Below are 23671 nucleotides of genomic sequence, written 5' to 3'. Positions count from 1 at the left end.
ACACGACTGAGCAACTGACCTGACTGATACCACTTTGAAGATGGAGTTATCATTAGTTTAAGACACCTTCAAAAATAACTGGCATTCTGAAAACACCTTTTACCTACTCGGCACCATTTGAGCTCCAAATTTATTTTCAACAGGTTCAGGTAAAGATTATTTTCAACAGGTTCAGGTAAAGATTAAGCATGCCCCATTTAACTTAGCATTTCTGTCATCCAAGGAAAATGAGACGGCTGCTGTCTGCAACCTCGCTTACCTCACTGGAGTTATTGGAGCTTTGAGGTAGCTGAGTTCCGGAAAATCCATGGCTGCCACTGGAATCGAATATCTGATAGACAGCAGGAGAAAAAAAGACTAATGAAGTGGCTCTGCAATATTCGTTTGGCAGTTACTTTCTCTAAAAATTTAAGTTCTATAACATTTGACAAGATCTTCCTATCACAATGTGTATTATTTACGACTCTACTACATCTAAAGTGTTAACTTAGATTAAACTTGCTTTTTTTTCCTTCCCATATGGTTATATATATTACTTTTCTATGATACATATTGTTCAGGTCATCCTAGATCTTCTTGATGTTGGAGAAGGCAATGGCACCCCACTCCAGTACTCTTGCCTGGAAAATCCCATGGATGGAGGAGCCTAGTAGGCTGCAGTCCATGGGGTCGCTAAGAGTCGGACATGACTGAGCAACTTCACTTTCACTTTCATGCATTGGAGAAGGAAATGGCAACCCACTACAGTGTTCTCGCCTGGAGAATCCCAGGGATGGGGGAGCCTGGTGGGCTGCTGTCTATGGGGTCGCACAGAGTCGGACACTACCGAAGTGACTTAGCAGCAGCAATAACTTCTCCCCTGGAGAAGGAAATGGCAACCCACTCCAGTATCCTTGCCTGGAGAATCCCATGGATGGAGGAGCCTGGTAGGCTATAGTCCAAGGGGTCACAAAAAGTCGGATACGACTGAGCAACTTTTTACTTTACTTTACTTACACATTTCTGAAGATGCAGAAATCAGAGTTGGCAAAGCCACCAAAATCAAGTTTATAACTATTTTTTAAATGTGCATAGAAAAAATATTAGGAAGAAATAGAGCTAAATATTAAACATGGTTGTGTCTGGGTAGAGGAACTAGGAATAATTTCTTTTTCCAATTTTTATCTTCTAGATTTTATAGTGGAATACTAAACATTAAAGAATAGGCCATTTAAACATTTATACCAAGTACATCAGCTCTCAGCCCAGGCAGTACTAGTGGTAAAGAACCTGCCTGCCAAGGCAGGAGACACACAAGGCTCAGTTCGATCCCTGGGTCAGAAAGATTCCCTGGAGAAGGGCATGGCAACCCACTCCAGTATTCTTCCCTGGAGAATCCCATAGACAGAGGAGCCTAGCAGGCTACAGTCCATAGGGTTGCAAAGAGTAGGACACAACTGAAGCAAATTAGCACACACAATATCAACTGCATTCAGTTATGTAAATTCGTTGTTCAGTCGCTCAGTTCATGCCCAACTCTTTGCAATAAACTGCAGCACGCCAGGCTTCCTTGTCCATCACTATCTGCCAGCATTTGCTCAAACTCATGTCCATTGAGTCAGTGATGTCATCCAACCATCTCATCCTTTGTCACCCTCTTTCTCCTACTGCCCTCAATCTTTCCCAGCATCAGGGTCTTTTCCAATGAATCAGCTCTTTGCATCAAGCGGCCAAGTATTGAAACTTCAGCTACAGCATCAGTACTCCCAGTGAATGCTCAGGGTTGGTTTCCTTTAGGATTGACTGGTTTGATCTCCTTGCAGTCCAAAGGGACTCTCAAGAGTCTTCTCCAAAACCACAGTTCAAAAGCATCAATTCTTCTGAAAGAAGCGCTCAGCCTTCTTTATTGTCCAACTCTCACATCCATATATGACTACTAGAAAAACCATAGCTTTGACTATACTGACCTTTGTCAGCTTTATAATATGTTGTGTACCTTTGTCAGAGCTTTTCTTCCAAGGAGCAAGTGTCTTTTAATTTCATGGCTGCAGTCACCATCTGCAGTGATTTTGGAGCCCAAGAAAATAAAGTCTGTCATTGTTTCCACTGTTTCCTCATCTATTTGCCATGCAGTGATGGGGCCAGTTGCCGTGATTTAAGTATTTGAATGTTGAGTTTTAAGCCAGTTTTTTCACTCTTCTCTTTCACCTTCATCAAGAGGCTCTTTAGTTCCTCTTCACTTTCTGCCATAAGGATGGTATCACGGGCATGTCTCAGGTTATTGATATTTCTCCCGGCAATCTTGTTTCCAGCTTGTGCTTCCTCCAGTTTTGCATTTCGCATGATGTACTCTGCATTTAAGTTAAATAAGCAGGGTGACAATATACAGTCTTGACGTACCCCTTTCCCAATTTGGAACCAGTTCATTGTTCCATGTCCATTCTAACTGTTGCTTCTTGTCATGCATACAGGTTTCTCAAGAGGCAGGTAAGGTGCTCTGGTATTCCCATCTCTTTAAAGAGTTTTCCAGAGTCTGTTGTGATCCACATAGTCAAAGGCTCTTCGGGCAGTCAATGAAGCAGATGTTCTCCTGAAATTCCCCTTGCTTTTCCTATGATCCCACAGATGTTGGCAATTTGATCTCCGGTTCCTCTGCCTTTTCTAAATCCAGTTTTTATGTACGGAAGTTCTCGGTTCATGTACCGTTGAAGCCTGGCTTGGAGAATTTTAAGCATGACCTTTCTAGCATGTGAAATAATGCAATTGTGTGGTAGTTTGAATATTCTTTGGCATTGTCCTTCTTTGGAATTGGAATGAAAACTGTTCTTTTCCAGTCTTGTGGCCATTGCTGAATTTCCAAATTTGCTGGCATATTGAGCGCAAGTCTTTAACAGCATCATCTTTTAGGATTTGAAATAACTCAGCTGTAATTCCATCGCCTCCACTAGCTTTGTTTGTAGTAATGCTTCCTAAGGCCCACTGACTTTACATTGTACATTTCCTAATACTGCACAGGAGGCAGTGATCAAAACCATCCCCAAGAAGAAGAAATGCAAAATGGTAAAATGATTGTCTGAGGAGGCCTTACAAATAGCTTTGAAAAGAAGAGAAGTGAAAAGCAAAGGAGAAAAGAAAATATATACCCTTCTGAATGCAGAGTTCCAAAGAACAGCAAGGAGAAATAAGAAAGATTTGAGAGACTAGCACTGAAACATGTATATTACCATATATAAAATAGATGACCAGTGCAAGCTCAGTGCATGAAGCAGGGCACTCAAAGCCTGTGCTCTGGGACAACTCAGAGGGATGAGGTGGGGAGGGAGGTGCGAAGAGATTCAAGGCAGGGGACACATTTGCACCTATGGCTGATTCATGTCAACGTATGGCAAAAACCATCACAATATTGTAATTATCCTCCAATTACAAAAAAAATTTTTTTAAAGCCTTAAGTGAACAATGCAAAGAAATAGAGGAAAACAATAGAATGGGAAAAAGTAGATATTTCTTCAAGGAAATTATAAATGCCAAGGGAACATTTCATGCAAAGACGGGCACAATAAAGGTCAGAAAGGGTATGGACCTAACAGAAACAGATATTAAGCAGAGGTGGCAAGAATTACACAGAAAAACTGTACAAAAAAGTCTTACTGACCCAAACAACCACGATGGTGTGATCGCTCCCCTACAGCCAGACATCCTGGAGTTATATAAATACCAACACTACAACTAGCTTCATATCTTTTTAAAACAAAAATGTTCAAGCAAATGCTTTTGCTTCATAAAATTTTACATTAAGGACATTTACCATATATGATGGGGTAAAGACTATATTAGGCTTATATCAAATTAGCTAAACATCAACATTTTATAAGCAAATTACCAAGATACTTATTGTCATTTAATTATATAGAATTTGCTGTCTTGATTAAAATGAGAATTTGTCTAAAGACATTATTTAAACTTCATAGAACTTGAATTCAAAAAGATGAGCCCAGCATTAGCTAACGGTGTATCAGTTCAGTTGCTCAGTCATGTCTGACTCCTTGCGACCCCATGAACTGCAGCATGCCAGGCCTCCCTGTCCATCACCAACTCCCGGAGTTCGCCCAAACTCATGTCCATTAAGTCGGTGATGCCATCCAGCCATCTCATCCTCTGTCGTCCCCTTTTCCTCCTGCTCCCAATCCCTCCCAGCATCAGTGTCTTTTCCAATGAATCAACTCATCACATGAGGTGGCCGAAGTATTGGAGTTTCAGCTTCAGCATCAGTCCTTCCAAAGAACAACCAGAACTGATCTCCTTTAGAATGGACTGGTTGGATCTCCTTGCAGTCCAAGGGACTCTCAAGAGTCTTCTCCAACACCACAGTTCAAAAGCATCAATTCTTCCATGCTCAGCTTTCTTCACAGTCCAACTCTCACATCCATACATGACCACTGGAAAAACCATAGCCTTGACTAGATGGACCTTTGCTGGCAAAGTAATGTCTCTGCTTTTGAATATGCTATCTAGGTTGGTCATAACTTTCCTTCCAAGGAGTGAGCGTCTTTTAACTTCATGGATGCAATCACTATCTGCAGTGATTTTAACCATAATCTATAATGAAGAAATGTTTTCATTTATAACCAACAAATGATTAATTTCACAATTGAAGTACAAATAGAATCACAATTTTTAAACATGATATCCTTTCTGATTGTGAGCATACAAAAATAGTGGCCAAGTAAAGGACTGCATGTATTTTTGCTTTCAATCAACCAATCCACTCCCTACCACTTCCACCTTTATTGCTTTAGGGTTATAGATAAGTCATAGAAGTTGATTCTCTCCCTGGTATTCACCTGTTTCATGAAACTGTTTCACAAGTTAAATGTGTATATCTATATAAAATTAGAGAATAAAGTTCATAAAACATGACTCTCTCTGCCAGCATATTCAGAATAACAGCTGTCAGAAATAAAAACAAGAACTTCCTTGGACTTCATCACATTTTCCCCATTCACTTAAACGAACAGCTCATTTTGTGATAATTTATCTTTCCAAGAGTCTTACAAAAAATAATAATCCTAAAACATACCGCTCAGCAACGTAAAAACCGTTATCACATACTGTATTAGCAGCATTAGGAAATATTTCAGACATGAGTAATCAAAACATTCCCAAAACAATTCACTATCCATGGGCCACCTTTCAACAATATGTGCTCAGGCTATTTTTATTTGGCATGTTTAAATAGCCGCTCATCCTCTTTCTAGGATAATAGGCAGCAACAGTGATCCAGTGCTGGAGGATCTAGGTAGACCAAGCCCCAGCCTTGACTCTCAGCTGCCTCAGGAACAAGGAAAGGAAGTGACCTCACCTCTCCCTGTCTCTGCCTTCTCATCTGTGATAAGTGATGACACAACGCCTACTTCGTGTCATATAGATGAAGTCAGCAAAGCGTCCGGCACTATCAACAGAGTTCAGTTGCTGTTATTCTATTATTAATTTTCCATGTTGATTATAACAGAAAATCTATGACAATTACTTAAGGGCAATGACAAGTGCAGATGCTTTTCTGATGAGCCTTACCTTTGCGTTCCCACGCACTGCAGATGTAGGGTGTGAATACCTCTTTGGGAGTGCCAAAAAAGAGAGTGAGCAACTTGAGTGTTTTCTTTTGGGGAAAAACAGTTAATGCTGAGACTGCATCCCTTTGAAGCAACTTTGATCTCATTGTGAAGGCTGGTGAACATTTATGATTCACAGCATATCAGGGATTTCCCACTTGGTCTATTGTCCCTCCCATGCTGAGCAACTCACCTGAGTTATAGACGGTCTTTTCTCCTTCCCTTTTCTTGCAAGTGTGTCCAGGCCTTTTAATGAAGAAAACAACCCCTTCTTGTGTCTTCCCCGCTGAGTCAGCGAGAGAGTTCTTTTCCGAAGGGCAGAGTCGTCTCTAGAACACACCTGATTTAAAACACAGTTTAGAAACATCATAAAGTGCGTTATGTCCTAACATGAATAAGCCCTGCTTGCTATAAATGTTAGTTGATCAGCTGCTCTTTGCAACCCCATGGACTGTAGCCCTCTAGGTTCCTCTGGCCATGGAATTGTCCAGGCAAGAATACTGGAGTGGGTTGCCATTTCCTCCTCCAGGGGATCTTCCCGACCCAGAGATCGAACCCAGGCCTCCCTCACTGCAGGCAGGTTTTCTACCATCTGAGCCGCCAGGTGTTCTGAGCAGTCCCCAGAGTTATTCCAAGTCTGACATAGCAGAGGCACATTCACCAGAGATCTCTTATCGAGATAACGTAAGTCTAGCTACCACAGTCACATCTCTCCAGGGTGGGCAGTAGGGTTGGCAGAATCACCTTCAGACTCCAGACTGAGCCAATGCTATCCACAGAAGCCACCCACGCAGAAACAATCTCACAAAACCCAGGGGAACTCTCGGCAGAACAGATCAAAACACCTTCAATCAGCCCTTCAATTCTTCACACCACTGTCGCTGTTCCTCAGGGATTCCACCCTTCTGACTGTACGAGGTGGGACAGACAGAAGGGCAGACGCAGACGGGAATATTTAGTAGCTGGGTACTTGCTTGCATGCTCAATTGTGTCTGACTCTTTGTGACCCCCAGGACCCCCTGGCTCCTCCATTCACGGGATTTCCCAGGCAAGAATACTGGAGTGGGTTGCCATTTCCTTCTCCAGGGGATCTTCCCGACCCAGGGATTGAACCTGCATCTCCTGTGTCTCCTGTTTTACAGGCAGATTCTTCCCATTGCACCACCTGGGAAGCTGGATTCCACGAACGAGCAGCAGAGAAGCTGACACTCTACAGCAGGAAGCCAACCCTCCCTCCCCCAGCACCGGGTCCCTGGGTGGCCCTGGTCAGTTACTGGGTTAAGTCACAGCAGAGCCCAGTGTCAACCAGCTGGAGAAAGGTGAGCTTCCGCAGCGCTCCCTGCATGCCGCTGAACCGCCTTCCTTGGAAACTTACCAGAGCATGGAAAGAGGAAACTGACAAGATGCCCAGCCGGCCCAGGGCCAGCTTGGAGGGGCGGCTGGCGGCAGCAAGGAGGCTCTTGGGGTTCGGCAACTCCCCGCCCTGCAGGCTGGCCAGATAGCAGCGCATCCTGAACAGATCCATGTGAAACTTCTCCAGGTTCTGCTCCCATTGCTGGATCTGTTTAATCAAGAATAGGATTAATTTAAATAAAAATGAAGCGTTTTCACAGGTCAAATTGAAAATGTGACCCCTTTCAGCAACTTTAAGGAAAAAAATCATTTTAGCTGGTGTTGCATGGCTCAAATGAGCCTTCCCTCCTTGCCCCATCTCAAGCCCTCCCGCCAAAACCAATGGGGGCAGATAGCACTGTACTTCCTCAGGATGGCCAAAGACAAAACCAAACCAGTGGTCCCGATACAGTGCCGGGGCACGACCTTTGGAGAACTCCAGCGCTGAAAACCATGCTGGCTTAAGGCAGGATGCCCAACTCTAAGTCAGTTACTTCACTTTGTTACATTTACATTCACAGCCTCTGATCTTAAACCAGAATAACCGAATTGCACACAAACAGATGCAGGATGAATGGAGGCAGTGTCTGCACATTTCTGTACATTCTCAGAATGACTCACAAAACAAGAAAAAACAGATGAACTTCAGGCATAAGGACAAACAGAGCTTTTACTCCTATTTTAAGTATTCTGGGGAAGAATCACCGTCTATACAGCTTTATTAAGACACTTATAGGGCTTCCCTGGAGGAGGAAATGGCAACCCACTCCAGTATTCTTGCCTGGAAAATCTCCATGGACAGAGAAGCCTGGCGGGCTACAGTCCATGGGATCGCAAAGAGTCGGACACGACTGAGTGACTAACACAGGGCTTCCCTGGTGGCTCAGTGGTAAAGAAGTTGCCTGACAGTTCAGGAGACACAGGTTCAATCCCTAATCTGGAAAGACCCCATATGCCTCGGAGCAACAAAAACCCATATGCCACAGCTATTGAGCCTGGGAATAATTACTAAAGCCCACGCACCCTGGAATCTGTGCCCTGAAATAAGAGAAGTCACCACAATCAGAAGCTCATGTATCCCAACTACAGACGTGCCCTCACTCTCCACAACGAGAGAGAAAAAAAAAAAAAAAAAAAAAGGCCTGTGCGTCAGTGACGACTCAGCACAGCCAAAAAAAAATTTTTTTTTTAATTTAAGACATATATAATTATTTACAATATAAAACTTTCTATGTATTCTTCAAAAGTGAATTCATAAATTGGTAAAGAAATAAAAACTCTGGGGGCCACTCTCCTTTCTTCCAAGGATGTCAAAGTATATTATATGTAAGCATTATCTTCATTTAGACATAAACGAATAGGCAAAGAAAGGCTCTAGAAAGTTGCCAACACAGAGATTCAGAACAGAACAAGAAGTTGGGCTTCACAGAATGTTGAGGAATCTCGAAATTCAAGGGAAGGTCTGTAGTGAAGACTTAACAACTATTTCCCATGAGAACTGTGTCATTTCATTTGCAGCAACTGCCATCTCCTGTTTTGCCGAGCTTTGCACCCAAATAGATCCTAACCTTTCACAGTACACTTTCCAGGTCAATCCCTGATCCTGGATAAATGATATTTTGAAGGATCTCTGACAATGAACACTCTGTTTCCCTCATCTCTCTCCAGAGAAAGGCAGAACAAATTCTGGGTGCTCTTTAGAGTCCCTCTAAGTTCTCTGTATCTGTTTCTTAGGAAGATCACTGCACACCTTTCTACATGAAAGAAATATGATGGCTACAAGATCTAAACAAGTAATTTGTTGATTTATCATAGTTTGTCAGCAAAACAACAAAATCTCCCAGAGTGCACTGAAAAACCTCAATCTCTAATCTAACTTCACTGAAGACACTGTATGACCTTGCTAGTGATGTAATAGCCCACTGACGTCAGCCTTGAATCAATACCAGTATGACCTGATGGCTTTTAAAAACGAAAATCCCCAGGTTTTTACCTGATGAGCCTACTCATTAGGTATGAGGCCCAGGAAAGCAGACATTTAATTTAAAAGCATCTGTAGCAATTCTGGTGCCCAGCCTGAGTGAGGACCACTGTTTCAGATTAACATGGCAGATCAAATTGAACAGCAAATCTCTCTGTAGTCTTATATTAGAGAATTCTAGATTCCAGCAGTAATGGATGGGTATTATGTAACCACAAACTACATCGACTGGAAACTATAATACCCAGAAAAAACTATACTCCCAGTTCTGTCTCACAAATATCTTTACAAGCTAATACCTGAAAATCCACACTTGTAGGCACATTCTTTTGTCTTTTAATAACATGCAGATATTTCTCGGTTGGGTAATGTATTCAAGCCTATCTCTCATTTATAACTCCATGTGAAACAGCTAATGAGATACTTTTTAGGCATTCTGGAGAGAGCGGAGGTATGAAAGTCAAAGAAACCAGTGAGTTATTGGGTACCAGACAATACAGAAGCCCACAGCATCCACAGAGGAACAAAAAGACAAAATAGCAAATAAAATAAAACCCAGGTCCAGGCCAAACACTTTAGATCAGGGAAGGTGACAATCTCATATTATCACTGACTTCTGCAGTTTACAAAGCTTTTTTTAAAAGGCATCACTGAATGTATTTAAATGACTATACATCAAAGCATTACTGGAAAGAAAAGACAGCTCCATCCTAAACAATACACAGGGAACCTCCAAATTCCGTCAGAAACATTTTGTAATCTTTAGCACACCCAGACCTCTCTGCTCAAAACCCTGGGACAAAATGCAGGTAAGTTCATAGGAGGAATACGGATTCTGATGCTTAGGCTTGTTGAAAGAAAGAAGGGGCTGGGAGACTCCAATAGCCCAAAGCAGATCCTACAAAGATCAAGAATTTTGTTAATATATGTGACTATGTTTCAAGAGACCTAGTATCTCAATCAATACTGCACATTATGGAGAGCATTTTTAATCTGAACTTAGTAGAAAATGCAATTGAGAAGGGACTTTACTTCCATTTCAATGATGTTTCCTGCCGTCATCCTTTGTAATGGTTAATTCTATGCATCCACTTGACTGGGCCACAAGGTGCCCAGATGTGTGGTCAAGCACTAATCTGGGTGTTTCTATGAGAGAGTTTAGGGATGAGTTTAACACTTAAGTGGATAGACTGAGTAAAGCAGACTGCCCTCCCTCATGTGGGTGGGCCTCATCCAATCAGTTGAAGGCCTGGCTAGAACAAAAGGTCTGACCTTCCCCAAGCAAGGGAGAATTCCTCCTCCGTGATGGGCCTCCAAACTGGGGTGTCAGCTTTTTTCCTGGCTTTTGATGACTAGAACTGAAATATTGGCTCATCCTGGGTCTCAGGCCTGCCAGGCTTCAGATGCAAACCACACTGTCCACTCTCCTAGGTCTGTAGCGGGCTGACTCACTGCAGACCTTGGGACCTGCCCATCTCCATACTCACACGAGCCAATTCCTTATAATGACTCTCTTTATGAATATATTTTTTACACATCGTATTGGTCCTGTTTCTCTGGGGAACCCTGACTAATACCGCCTTCATTCCCAAAGTGCTCTGTGGCAGAGTTAGCCATCATTAGTCACACATCTAGTGCATGTGTAAGGACAATATTTATCTTGTTTTAAAGGTCATGGTTCTTTATGGACAGAATCAGTCAGAGAAGTTAAATGAGGATCTGAGGTTGGATAAGTAACAATGATTTTTCTTTCCATAGACTCACCACAGTTGTAGAGAAGGACATGGGAGAATATGCAGGTAAAAGTCTGGTAAGGACATGGATTCAGGTGCTTGGGTTAATTGGAAAGAAGAGAGAAGTACAAACACCAGACCCACGAGCTCAATACAGATCTTGTAATACCGGGAATGCCAGTGGACACAGGCAGTGAGGGCTGCCAGGCCGTCATTCCTCAGCAGAGGACACTGAGGCTCAGGAAGGAGGTGACTTGACCAGGGTCACACAATATGCTGCCCTTCCAGGCTGGCCAAGGCCCAAAGCTGATCCTAATGGGAACAACACGTGGGAACAGGCTTCCACAGAGCACTTGGAACACAGCCCCCGAGCCCAGGTCTTCTTGCTCATAAGGCTGGTGTTGTACACTGTCTAGTAATTACTTTGCAACTTTCATTTAAATTTTCATCTAATCATCAATCACATTTCTCCCCACAAATCCCCAGGTGTTCTATAGAGAAGCTGTAAGACTATCTGCTCTCTCATTTGGGTGAACATCTTGCCTCTCAATTTCCTATCAGCCTTGATATTCAAGTTTGGCCCAAATTCAACGTAACATTAACTAAAAGGAAAACATGTATTTTATCCCTTTATCCCGCAAACAATGAGATAAAGATACATTCTTTTTAAACGAAAGAGAGAAACAGAAGACAGTTTTGTATCTATCATACATGCTACCTCAGAAAATGTCTTCATCATTATGAAAACAGTAATATCATCCAATCTCACATTTATCAGGGAATTTCTAGAGATTTTTTCCTAATATGATCAAAAATGAAAATGCCCCAAATCAGTTCCCTTAAACCAAGACAGTTTCCCCCCTTCTTTCTACATTCTACTGAGAATTGTGCCTAGACATTTTTTTATTTCATCTGGACATGAAAATTAAAACTCAACTGCTATGTAGCTTGAGCTTTCATTTCTTAGCACAAAACACAAAATTAATATGAATGCAAAGGAAGTTTTATCTTTCATTTGTAAAAGAAAAATTATTAATAAAAAAATTGAGGAAAACTCCCATTATTTAGCACTGATACAAACACAATGCAAAAATTTCCTCTTTATGGCTAATATATCTATATTTATTTAATGAGCTCAGAAAGGCTATGGTCCACTCTAGAAAGTGGGAGGGAAAGGAGATGAAGGCTAATGCTAAAAATAACAGATGAATAAGTGATGCATTAAAAAGATGACAAGTACATTCCTGCCACACCCAACACTCCTAGAAAAATATTTTCTACCGTTTGGCCATTTGATCACAGTATTCAGTCATTTGTCCATTTCTAAGTTGGTCCTAAAAGATAATTAGTTTTTCCTTTTTTGGCAGAGTAAGTTGAAAACCTCCCATACAATATTTTCCAAGCACTAAAACCGACCTCCACAGAAGAACCCAGCTAGTAACACAGAAAACACTGGAGTTAACTGGTAGGTAGAGCAACCAGCTACTGGTTTAGAATATTGGTTATGTTTTATTTTTCCCTTTGAGATGTTCACATGCCATCAAATTCATTTGCCAAATGCATTCATAATAAATATATTTCCCATCATATCAAGCTCAAACATTCAAGTTAAGAAAACAAGCAAATTAAAGATTAATTTCTACTTGATACAAAACTGTGCATCACCTGGTTCCTTAGTGAGCAAAGCACAATCTGATTCACAAATCTTTTTGCGAGGCTGGATCCCATTAGAAGTGCGGATTTGTGTTCAAGCTCGGACACTTGACACTGTGTGATGACATTGGACCGTTTCCTGCATCTGTCCCAGCGTCTACACACTCATCCATCAGATGGGTGATACAGACAACCTGACCATGTGGAGTGACTGTAGAATCACACAGAATCCTGGCCTGAGGAGTCCTGAGTGGTAGCCTTGGAAACCATGAGAATGAAGAGTGAGACAGGAAAGGAGATGCTCACTGGTGAATGTAAGAGTGAAGCCCCAAGCAAAGGAGCAGGAGCTGGTGAGGGGCTGGGGTGGGGACCAGCCCAGGGAAGAGGGAAGGAAACACAGGAGTGTCCACGATCTACCTGGAACCAAGTACCAGGGAAACAGATGGTGGGGAGGGGCAGTTACTCATCCCTTAGGAGCTCTTATTTCATTCTAGGAGTGACCTTATATGCAAAGGGATAATTACAAAACAGTGTGTGAGATAAAGAGCGGCCCTGAGAATTATCGGAGCATAGTAGGGTCCCTGATGGAGGGGTGGGGAGGGTGGTCAAGGGCAGCTCCTGGGAAGAGCTAAACCCTTCATCACAGACAGGCAAGGATGAGTCCAATGATGGGGGAGGGGACGGGGCAGTCTGCAAGCAGGCATGTGGTCCACGTGGGTCCTCTCTGCCTGAGGGAAAATCCAAAGAAAGAAGTGGAACCCACAGGAAGCTTGACGTTGCAGCTAAAGGTCAAGGAGGGGAGCTGTCATCAGAGACTTTATCTTGTAAGCAACAGGGAGCCACTGCACGATTTTTAATCCCAGGAATCCGATGGTCAGATTCTCTTGTTAGATGCAAACCACTCTGGCCTTGTGTGGCCCAAGCACCTGAGGAAGGGCAAAACCTGCAGCCTTAGAGAGAAGAGAGAAGACAGTTCTGCTACACCTCACCTCTCACAACCTACCCATCATGTGCTGAAAATTCAAACTGCCAGGATGACCGCATCATTTCAGAGCACTCTGCCTTGGCTCACGCCAACCCCTGGCCTGGAATTCCCTTTGCTATTCCTCTCCTGATTAACTCCTCATTCTTTGAGAAGCAATTCGAGCATCACTCCTCCAGGAAGTCCTCCCTGACTACATATGAGGCTGAACTCCCCATGTGTCTTTCACAACACTCTGGAATATCATCTACTCCCAATTCATTCTATTATGTCAAAATTATGTGCTTAGCTGTATATCAGCCTGCTTGACTAGGAGCACCCTGAGGGCAAAGACAGCATCTTCTTCAAATTCCCAGTTTGCACGCTCACCTGGCCCGGAGTCTGAACTAACTGAATGTGAACTTCCCATCCTCAGCACCTCCTGTACGTGCCACCCCCTCCGGCCTGCTGCAGGATGCCTTGTCCTGCCTAGCCCCTGGTAATCTGGCCTTGTCTCCCTCAAACCCCCTTCACAAATACTCCAATGCTCTGTTCCCCGTTCTGCTTCCACCCACGTGCCCTAGATCATATTTCCCTCAAGCTTTTGTTCCTTTTGTTCCCTTCACTGCAGTTTCCAGTGGTCTGAGCTCAATCCATCCTCTTTTTTATTTTAAAACTTTACACAAGGGCTTGCCTAGTGGCTTAATGGTGAAAAGTCTGCCTGCGGATGCAGGAGACATAGGTTCGATCCCTGGTCTAGGAAGATACCACACATTGCAAAGCAACTAAGCCCGTGTGCCACAGCTACTGAGCTTGTGCTCTCGAGCCTGTGAGCCGCAACTACTGAGCCCATGTGCTCCTGCAACGAGAGAAGCCACCACGCTGAGAAGGCCTTGCACCGCAACTAGAGAGTAGGCCCTGCTCTGCAACCAGAGCAAAGCCTGCATGGCAGTGAAGACCCAGCCCAGCCATAAATAAATAAATATTTTTAAATAAAAAAACTAAGTAAATATTGAAAACAGAGCCCATGGTTCACAAAACCCAGTGCAGTCCCAGTCCCACCAGCTGACAGTTTGCTCCTTCAGGGCATCACCTCCCTGCTCCTAACTGACCCCAGGAGGTGAGAAAGGCCCAGAGAGAGTCAGAATCGGGAGAGGGAGCCATCTGGGAAGAGGCCAAGATCACCTTAGGGTGGGGAGGTTTTATTCACTTGTTTTGTTCACTTGTTTAAAATAATAAATGGAAAAAAAAAAAAAAAAAAAAAAAAAAAAAAAAAAAAAAATAAAATAATAAATGGAAAGGAAAATCAAGTACTAATGGACTTAATTTACAGCTCTTCCTCCCTCAGAACTTCAAAGGGAACTGCCCTGTGGACAGTCTGCTCCCAATTGGACATGCCCAAATGCAAGTGGTGTCATCCTGCCCCACAGTCCCCAGAAGGCCTGGGGACAAGAGCACATGATGGTCTCTTCTAAGCCAAGCATGTCCCCACATGACGGCTTGAAACTCAGCTGTTATTACTGCAATAGCGACTTTATCTGAAAAGGGAATCGACAACGAGCTCCTCCAACCAAAGCTCTTCAAAGAAAACCTGTTCCAGAGACTTTATCTCGCATGATGTAATGTACTCTCTCAGTTCAGCTCTCATTAGGCAACAAGTTGACTAGTTCTGGGGTTCTTCGGATCTCTGGGGGAAAGTGCTGCGTAAATAAATTATTTCCTTGTATGTAAAATAAAATAGAGTGAGGTTGAGAGTTTTCAATGGTAATTGATAAAGCACTGCTCTTTTAAAGATGTTTTTAAAAGGCACTTTAGAGAAAACTATATACTTCTGGGATATTTAGGAGATAATGTTCTTATTGATTTGATTTGTAAATACCTTTGCCTTTATATGTCATAGAACATTCTCTAGTCCAAAACCATCTCATAAAAGTAATCCTAAGCATGTGCCTGCTTCCCCCCCGCTTAATGCTTCATACTCTGTGTCTGCAAGTATAGAGAAAAATAGCTTTCTTTACAACCATCTGGCAAGTCAGTTAAGAACAGTGGGCACAGCGAATGTAGCTCACGTTACCTGCCGCAAAGCCCTCTGGGAAAACATGAATACATTACAACCTTAAAAACTGTGGCTCTGGTACGGAGAATATTCTCAGGTGGAATGCCTAAAGATCAACCCAATTGTTTCTTACCAGAAATTCAGCAGCATAATATGAGAAGGTGATTGTGTGCAGGGGAGGGGATCAAGGGAAGGGTGTGGGGGAAGGGGTGCGAGCAAGGGGGAGGGGGGTGGGAGAGGGGAAAACCAAAATGAAAAATCAGTAGTATTAGCGCAGTGCTTTAAATACTCATGCAATGATTCTGCCAAAGAATGCACATTGGTCACAAGTTATAATTACCCTAATTCTTTAAAAGAGTTCCTCTCCAGGCCATCCAACCACCAGAGACCCTTGGATCTGTGTAGGGGGGCATATGAAAGTAATTCCCCTCTCCCAAGAAAAAAACAGCACCAATTTTGACATCATAAATGAAGCATTTACCAACAATGAAAAAAATTAATGAAAATTTAGTTTTAATTAATGAAAATTTTAAAAATTAATGAAAATTCAAAAAAAAAAATGTTTGCTTGGACTTCTTGTGGCCATAAACAGAGAAAGAAAACAAGAGGCCAAAAAAAAAAAAAAAAAGGGGGCCAGGACCAGCTCAATGTTGCCCAATTTCCCTTTCCTCTCCCTGACCTAAACATTTGACAACACATAAGGACCTGAAAACTCCAAGTTGGGTGTCCAGGAGACTAAAGTATGGCTTTAAATGTTAGTGAGCCAGTTAAAACCACACCTTCTCCCACTACAATCAGTATGAGATTCTAACTCTGGCACTTGAGCCCACGAGCAGCATCTCTGATGACAGACAGACTACCGTGGCTTTTGGATCCTGGAAATTCAGGACCACGAGGGAGACATGGTGTGGAGAAAACATGAAGAAAACCTTTCTCCTCCTCCTCAGGCCTTTCCGCTTGTCGTGTGAATTGGGACACAGCATCACATCCCTGCCTGCCCCAGACAGAAAGCTGAGAGGTCAGGGCCTGCCCGCAGGCCAGATCTCTTCCCAGACAGGAGCCGGGCCAGGCTCTGGGAATGAAGCGGCCAAGGGCAGAGATGTGTCTGTCCCCCGCAGATGCAGCCTTGTCAAAACCCCCAAAACCGTCCACTCCCACGGTTCTCCTTGGCGGCTTCAACTTCCTTTTCAGTTCCTTGGCAAAACTATCAATATGTTCTAGTTTGTAGTTTGTGAGCTGTCACTCTTTAAATAAAGAGCATATTTTGGAACTTCCTTGACAATCCAGGGGTTAAGACTTTCCGCTGCAGGGGGCACAGGTTCAATCCCTGACTGGGGAACTAAGATCCCACATGCCACACTATAAATCAATTGTCTGTTTGAGGAACATTTCAATTCAGGTGCATAGGAAACTATCTTTAATACTCTATAAAATTATCAAAAATGATGCATTGGGAGAAACATCTTCCATAAAAATTGTTAAACTTCTGTCGTGTTACTCTGGTCCAGACCTTCACAGCTGCACATGCAGACCAGGGTCATTCTGATCCCTATCCAAGCCACTGCCAGATTAATCTTCCAAAGAGGATGCATTCACCATGCTTTCATCACAATTTAAAAACGAATGTTCCTCCCTTAGGTCTAGAGGCTTACCTCCCAGTGTTATCTCACAGACCCTGAAAAAGCTACACCAGTCCCTGCCCCACCAAACCTCCATCTCTTCATCCCTTCCCAGCCCACATCTCAGCTCCCGTGTGCTCAGGAGACCCAAGCCCCACTCTGTTACTCCTACACGTGACCCTTGAACAATAAGGATGTGAACTGCACGGGTCCACTTACACACAGATTTTAAGTAAATACTACAGTACTATATGACTGTGGTTAGTTGAAAACAGAGGGCCAACTATAAGTTACATGTGGCTTTTCGACTGCCAGAGGGTCAGAGCCCATAACCCTGGTGTTACTCAAGGGTCAACTAGACTACCAAATTGCCTACCATGTACTACACTCTCTTCCCAATAGGGTTTGGCTTTCATACTTACACATCTCTTGCCAATTTTTTAAGGCCCTATTCTTCCAGGAAGTTTCCTCCACCTCCTCAAAATTACAGCACAAGCTCAACCCATGATCCCTCACAGCATCTGATGACTATGCCCTAATCTACATCATTCTAGAATATTCATTAGTTTCATGCTTATGGGGCCTGCTTTCTAACTAAATGATACATTTCTTAGAAACGGGATCTGTATTTTAAAATTACGTTTATTTGTTGAAGCTATAGGCATCTGTTCAGATCAGATCAGTCGCTCAGTCGTGTCCGACTCTTTGCAACCCCATGAATTGCAGCACGCCAGGCCAGATGGACAAACAGTGAGAGGGAAGGATTGGGTAGGGAGAAAGACAACACAAGATACCAGAAAAAGAGAAGCAAAGACAGATCCAGGTCTCACCAGAAAATCCATTCACCTGCACTGTCATTTAGAAACACTTGATGAGGGGGCAGGAGATGGGAATTACTTGGTTATTTTACTATTGCCAACTGACAGATTCCAAATTCTTAATGTGTCACAAATATATCATTTGAATGCAAGCCTTTCATCAGTTTCTTATTTACAGCTAGGAATTTCTTTCCACACATTCTAAGTTCTTCATGTATGTGCAGACAGAAAAAAAATTCTAAGCAAGGTTAAATATTCAGACACAAAGAGAAGACTATTTGTGATTTAAGTCAAATGCTGCAGACAAAATTATTTCTATGGGGAATCTAAATTGTTGTGTTGCCATGGTATTTTTTTTAAAAGAACCTAGTCTCTCTATAATAATTTACAAAGTGAAAAGGACGAAAGATTCAGGCACACGCCAACCCATCTTCAGCCTATCCCTCTTCAAGTTCCCAAATCACTGGACACTGATTTTGAAAGGGACTGTAGTGGCTACTGTTGTGTACCACCTGATTCCCCTTTGAAGACAAAGGCATTCTTCCCCTTAGCTGCTCATGGCTCACAAATAGGTCTCTCTTTGGGAATCAGCCCCCTCTGACGGCAGCTACCTTGATCAGTTGTCATGGCATGCCCCACTAGAAGCAAGCAACTCTGAATGGCCATCCCAGCTGCTAAGCCCCCTGTGGAACCAGCTCTGCACAATTCAGAACCAGAGTCTCTCCTTAATTCCCTGATAGCTCAGAGGGTAAAGCATCTGCCTGCAATGTGGGAGACCCACGTTCGATCCCTGGGTCGGGAAGATCCACTGGAGAAGGAAATGGCAACCCACTCCAGTATTCTTGCCTGGAGAATCCCATGGGCAGAGAAGCCTGGTAGGCTACAGTTCCCAGGGTCGCAAAGAGTCGGACACGACTGAGCGACTTCACTTCACTCCCTTACTCCTGAGAGCATTCCTAATAAAACTCCTCACATGCAAATCTCTCAGTCTGTTTCCCAGGGAACCTGACTGAAGAGATGGGTGCTAGAAATTTCACTGACACTTGACTAAGTGTTCAGGTCGTCTGAGCAAAGGAAGACTGACACTAAGCTGCTTCCCGTCCTGTAAAATGCAAGCAGCATAGACAGTAGCTGCCTAATTACTAGATGAATGTGGAAACAGGCCAAAGAAAGCATTTTCTTTAGCACCTCATCTGTTAGAAAAAACAAGCCAAAAAAATAGTGTTTTTCCCCCAAAGCCACAGATACAGGAATCGCTGTGTTATACCAAACCACTGAAGGCTGAGCACCGAAGAACCAGTGCTCTCGCACTGTGGTGCCGGAGAAGACCCTTGAGAGTCCCTGGACAGCAAGGACATCAAACCAGTCAATCCTAAAGGAAATCAACCCGGAACATTCATTGGAAAGACTGATACTGACTTTGGCCCCCTGATGCAAGGAGCCAACTCACTGGAAAAGACCCTGATGCTGGGAAAGATTGAGGGCAGGAGGAAAAGGGGGTGACAGAGGAGGAGATAGTTGGATGGCATCACCAACACGTTCAATGGACATGAGTTTGAGCAAACTCCGGGAGATAGCGAAACACAAGAAAGCTTATGTGTTGCAGGTCGTGAGGTTGCAAAGAATCAGACACGACATAGCAATTGAACAACCAGACTACCGTTTTTGAAGCCATCCTCTGTATTAGAATCATACCTGTCTAATCTTCCAGTAGTGTTATTATACAAATTTTGTTCCAAACGTGACAATATTCACAGAATCAGCTAGGCAAGCAGGAGCTCCTCAATACGAGGAAACAAGATTTGGTCATAAAATGTTCCACTATATCTATACAGCCACCAAAGCAGATCGTATTTCCCATATGACAAAAGTGCAGCCACTTAAGTACTTGAACCAAGAGACCACAGAAACTATTTCCGCCGGAAGTGTAAGAACCAGCTCCCACATCTGAGTTTGCCGCGAGGGAGGTGAGTAACGGGAGGAGACACTCATAGGTCATCTGTACCTGGTTCTCTATGGCCTTCCTGTTCTTTGGGTCGCTCACCACGGACAGCTGCAACTCTGCCATCTTCTTCATCTTGCTGTCCATGTCTATCTTCTGGAGGAGGTTTCTGGTCTGGTTCTTCAGCAGCCGGACAGTGTCCTCTTTGCCGTGTTTCTTTGCGAAGAGGGATGCGCAGGCCGAGTGGATGGCGGTGACCCAGTTCTCCAGGTCTGTCTGGCTGGTGGCCTAAACACAGAGGGGACGGGGGGTAGGGAGGGAGAAGCGATTTGGAACGGTTTCTCCACAAAAGTGTTCTCCCAAGTGGCAGCCTGGGCTTGGATGTGTAAAACCCCCAAATACCTCCACTTCATAAAAACTGTTTAAGTTTAAAAAACACACTCAACACAGATCTGCAGGCTTCCGTGACTCCAGGGGGCCTGTGAGAGCATCAAGGGTGTCACATGGCCCCAGATAGGATGGGAAGACAAACCAGAATCAAGCTGTTCACCAGCAGCGAGAGTAACAAAAATACAAAAAAAGAAAAAAACAGTATATTCATGCAGTGTACATCTCGTCGCTCTCTAAAAAAGCAGGCTACCTTCATAATTTTAATAAGACGAGGAAATGTTAGGAGCAAAATGCTACATTTTGAAACCTGGATATGAAATTACATCCATGGTATGGACTCATTTACGAAAAACTATAATAAAAGAACTTTTCCGGGAGGGCACAATAATATTAAAACAGTTGTCTGTAAATATTGAGAATTTGAGTGGAATATTGGAAATACGGGGCTTCCCAGATGGCATTAGTGGTAAAGAACCTGCCTGCCAATGAAGGAGATGTAAGAGACACGGGTTTGATCCCTACGTCAGGAAGATCCCCTGGAAGAGGGCGCGGCAACCCACTCCAGTACTCTTGTACTCTTGTCTGGAGAATCCCATGGACAGAGGAGCCTGGCGGGATACACCTCATGGGGTCTCAAAGAGTCGGACATGACTGAATCGACTTAGCACACATGCAGGCACAGAGGCACCCAAGAAATGCTTGCTGGGTGAATGACTGAATGGTGATAGCCCCATGGTGCCTGGCAGTCAGCAGAGGCCAGTTCTCTTGCTTAAACTTTAACCCAAAGTTTAACGGCTTTTACTCTATTTTATTGCTAAGTCATGCCTCTTAATTCGGATCCTTCTCGTCCTAGCAGGACATGAGATCTCGCCTCCACCCTCCATTTATTTATTTATTTATTTATTTTTTCCTTTAATAGAAAATTATTTAATTAGTATACATGTGTTCCCCATCCTGAACCCTCCTCCCTCCCCACACCATCCCTCTGGGTCGTCCCAGTGCACCAGCCCCAAGCATCCAGCATCGTGCATTGAACCTGGACTGGCATCTCGTTTCATACATGACGTTTCACATGTTTCAATGCCATTCTCCCAAATCTTCCCACCCTCTCCCTCCCTCCTCCCCCCCCACACCCTCCATTTAGAAAGCTCAGCGGTACCTGGAATAGGTAGACATCCCCGAAGGAGTTGCTGAGGCAGAAGACATTTTCCTTCTTGGGATGTTCCGGGACAGACTGCACTATGCTGTCTTCTGCAAAGAGGGCACAGCGGGGGGCACTGCTCTGATCCATAGAATTCTTCCCGTAGGTCTCGTAAAACAGCAGCGTGCATCCTGTGAAAGAGAAAAGCACAGTACGGCCCCTGTCACAGGTCCTGAGGACCCATGGAGGAAAGGAACGAGAAGAAGGGACATGAGGGAAACATGGTCACACAAGTTTACAATGGAACCCAGCACAGCATAGAAATCAGGAGGAAAAAAGTGCACGACCCCAGCTCTGCCCCCCGGGATGGCATCCCTGAGGCAGCGCTTTCTCCCTCCCTGGTACTCTCTGATCTCTGAGTACTCTGAGCGGGGCACTGAGCAATCTCTCCTCCCACTATCAACCCGCATCCAAAGGCAGAGGCTGTGAGAGCCTCTTAGAATAAGGGGAAGGGGCATGAGGTTTATGGCCTGAGCCACTGCTGCAGGCCTGAGCCAGTCCTTTGTTCCAGCCACTGATGTACTTAGAAATAATCCTCCCATCTTTCCATCAGGAAACGTCTGACTGATGCTACCGCTGCACATACAACATCCCATGACCCGGGGTCCTGAGGACCAGGGTAGCGGTGCCAGCTCCACCCCAGTCCAAATTCTTTGCAATGGTTCCCTTAACACTGAGCTCCCAGTGGCTGGGGCTTGAATCATTCTATCTAGAGGAAGTAAAATTCATTTCGGGCAGATACCAAGATGCTGCCAGCCTTAGCATCCCACGTATTGTGCATTCTGAGGGACAGTATATCCGCCCTGCCAACATTCTGCCCGGGAAGTCCCCTGTGAACCACGCGTAAATCCACTCATTGGAAAAGACAGCTGGAAAGCAGAATCACCCTTGTTAAAGTTTTATTACATCCTCCAAACCCTAAAAAACATGTGTGCCATTAGCATACCTAGACATTCAGTGTAGGTGGGCAACCAGATGGTTGGCTGATAGCTGCTCTCTTAAAAGCACTGCTTCGACTTTATTTACAGAGACACTTCAAGGATAATTTTAAAACTCTGCTTAAATGTATATGTGTGTGTGTGTGTGTGTGTGTATACCTATATATATATATATATATATGTTTTTAACTACAATTAAATCAAACAGTTAAGCCAATTAAATCAAACAGTTAAGCCCAAATATTACAGCTTGGATTCTAAGCCAAGAAAGCTGAACTCATCAATACTGAATTCCCAGAGGAAAGAGGCATAGAAAAGCACATGGGATAGGTTATGATGGAGGGAAAAAAACATCTTCATGCCAACCCTTTCTTGGGCTGCCAAGGAAACAAAGGGATGTGTGCTTTATAACACTGTCACCCAGAGAGCATCCTTTATCCACGGGGCTTCAAATGCTTAACAAGCAAGGGCCCGGGCAGGCCCATGGATCTTACAAAGGTCAGAGACAAGTCAGGACAATCTGTGCCCCTGAAGCCAGCAGCCAGAGGTTCCCTGGACAGCTGCCAGGATGGGAGACAGTGTTCTAGAGACGTCCTCTTTCAACCTTAAATGACACCTGCCCACACCTCCCCAGGGGCCTCCAAGCACCTGGCACTACAAACATCTCCGGGAGCACAAACTCTGGAAAGCACTAGGTTTTTGGGTTTTCCCTTCGTGTATTTTTTATACTAATTCACCATCAGCTTGTCTTCTACCTATTAGTCCTGTCCCAACCTTGATAAACCAGAATAAACTCAGTGTCTCTTCCCGAAGACCACTATACTCACGGTCACCCCAGTTCTCAGTCCTCCAGGTTAAATGTTGCTAAATCGTTGTCATCTTCCATACTGCACAGCTCTACAGCCCCTCGGTGTCACCGATGGCTGTGCTTCTCGAAGCAGGATATGGACACACAAACGCACACCACCACCACCCCATGGGGTGTGCTCTGGGGCTTTCAAAGCCACAAGGCAAGCAGGGAAAGCATCCTGCTTTCAGTGTCCCAAAGCACCCATTTTAGTAAACAAACTTCACGTTGAAGAAAAGTGTCTGACATGCTCTAGAGACACACCTCCCTCTCCCGCACTTGGGTAGTTCTTTGATCATTAAACCTTAAAAGCATCAACTTATCCCTTAAAAATGTTATCTTGCTGGATCCAATCCATTATTCCAGCTTTCCAAATCTCTTCCGTCCTCCCACAGAAGACCCCGCCTCCCCCAGGGGGTCGCCCTTTGCCTTCCTGAGCCACAAGATACCACGAGGATCCAATCGAGAACTGGAAAAGAGGGCTGCATCTGTGAGGGATTCCGGGTCTCAACTTGCATAAAACCTCCAGTTTGCTGGGGGAAGGTGTCACCT

General features: G+C 44.0%; 1 protein-coding gene across 3 annotated transcripts in view; it reads right to left on the bottom strand.

Annotated features, from left to right (window-relative positions):
* Nucleotides 1-23671, bottom strand: part of TIAM2 (T cell lymphoma invasion and metastasis 2) — a 237405-nt gene that overhangs the window by 86212 nt on the left and 127522 nt on the right. For all 3 annotated transcript variants that reach the window (XM_027551907.1, XM_027551906.1, XM_027551905.1), the window contains 5 exons: nt 21293-21465; nt 19807-20031; nt 6964-7149; nt 5782-5928; nt 260-331 (listed from right to left, as the gene is read on the bottom strand). In XM_027551907.1, the coding sequence (XP_027407708.1) occupies nt 260-331; nt 5782-5928; nt 6964-7149; nt 19807-20031; nt 21293-21465 (803 nt within the window). The remainder of the gene's footprint in view (nt 1-259; nt 332-5781; nt 5929-6963; nt 7150-19806; nt 20032-21292; nt 21466-23671) is intronic.

This window comes from Bos indicus x Bos taurus, chromosome 9 (assembly GCF_003369695.1).
Source record: "Bos indicus x Bos taurus breed Angus x Brahman F1 hybrid chromosome 9, Bos_hybrid_MaternalHap_v2.0, whole genome shotgun sequence".
NCBI classification, from domain to species: Eukaryota; Metazoa; Chordata; class Mammalia; order Artiodactyla; family Bovidae; genus Bos; species Bos indicus x Bos taurus.
The sequence above is the reverse complement of the archived record's forward strand: the minus strand, read 5'-3'. Positions and strand labels throughout refer to the sequence as shown.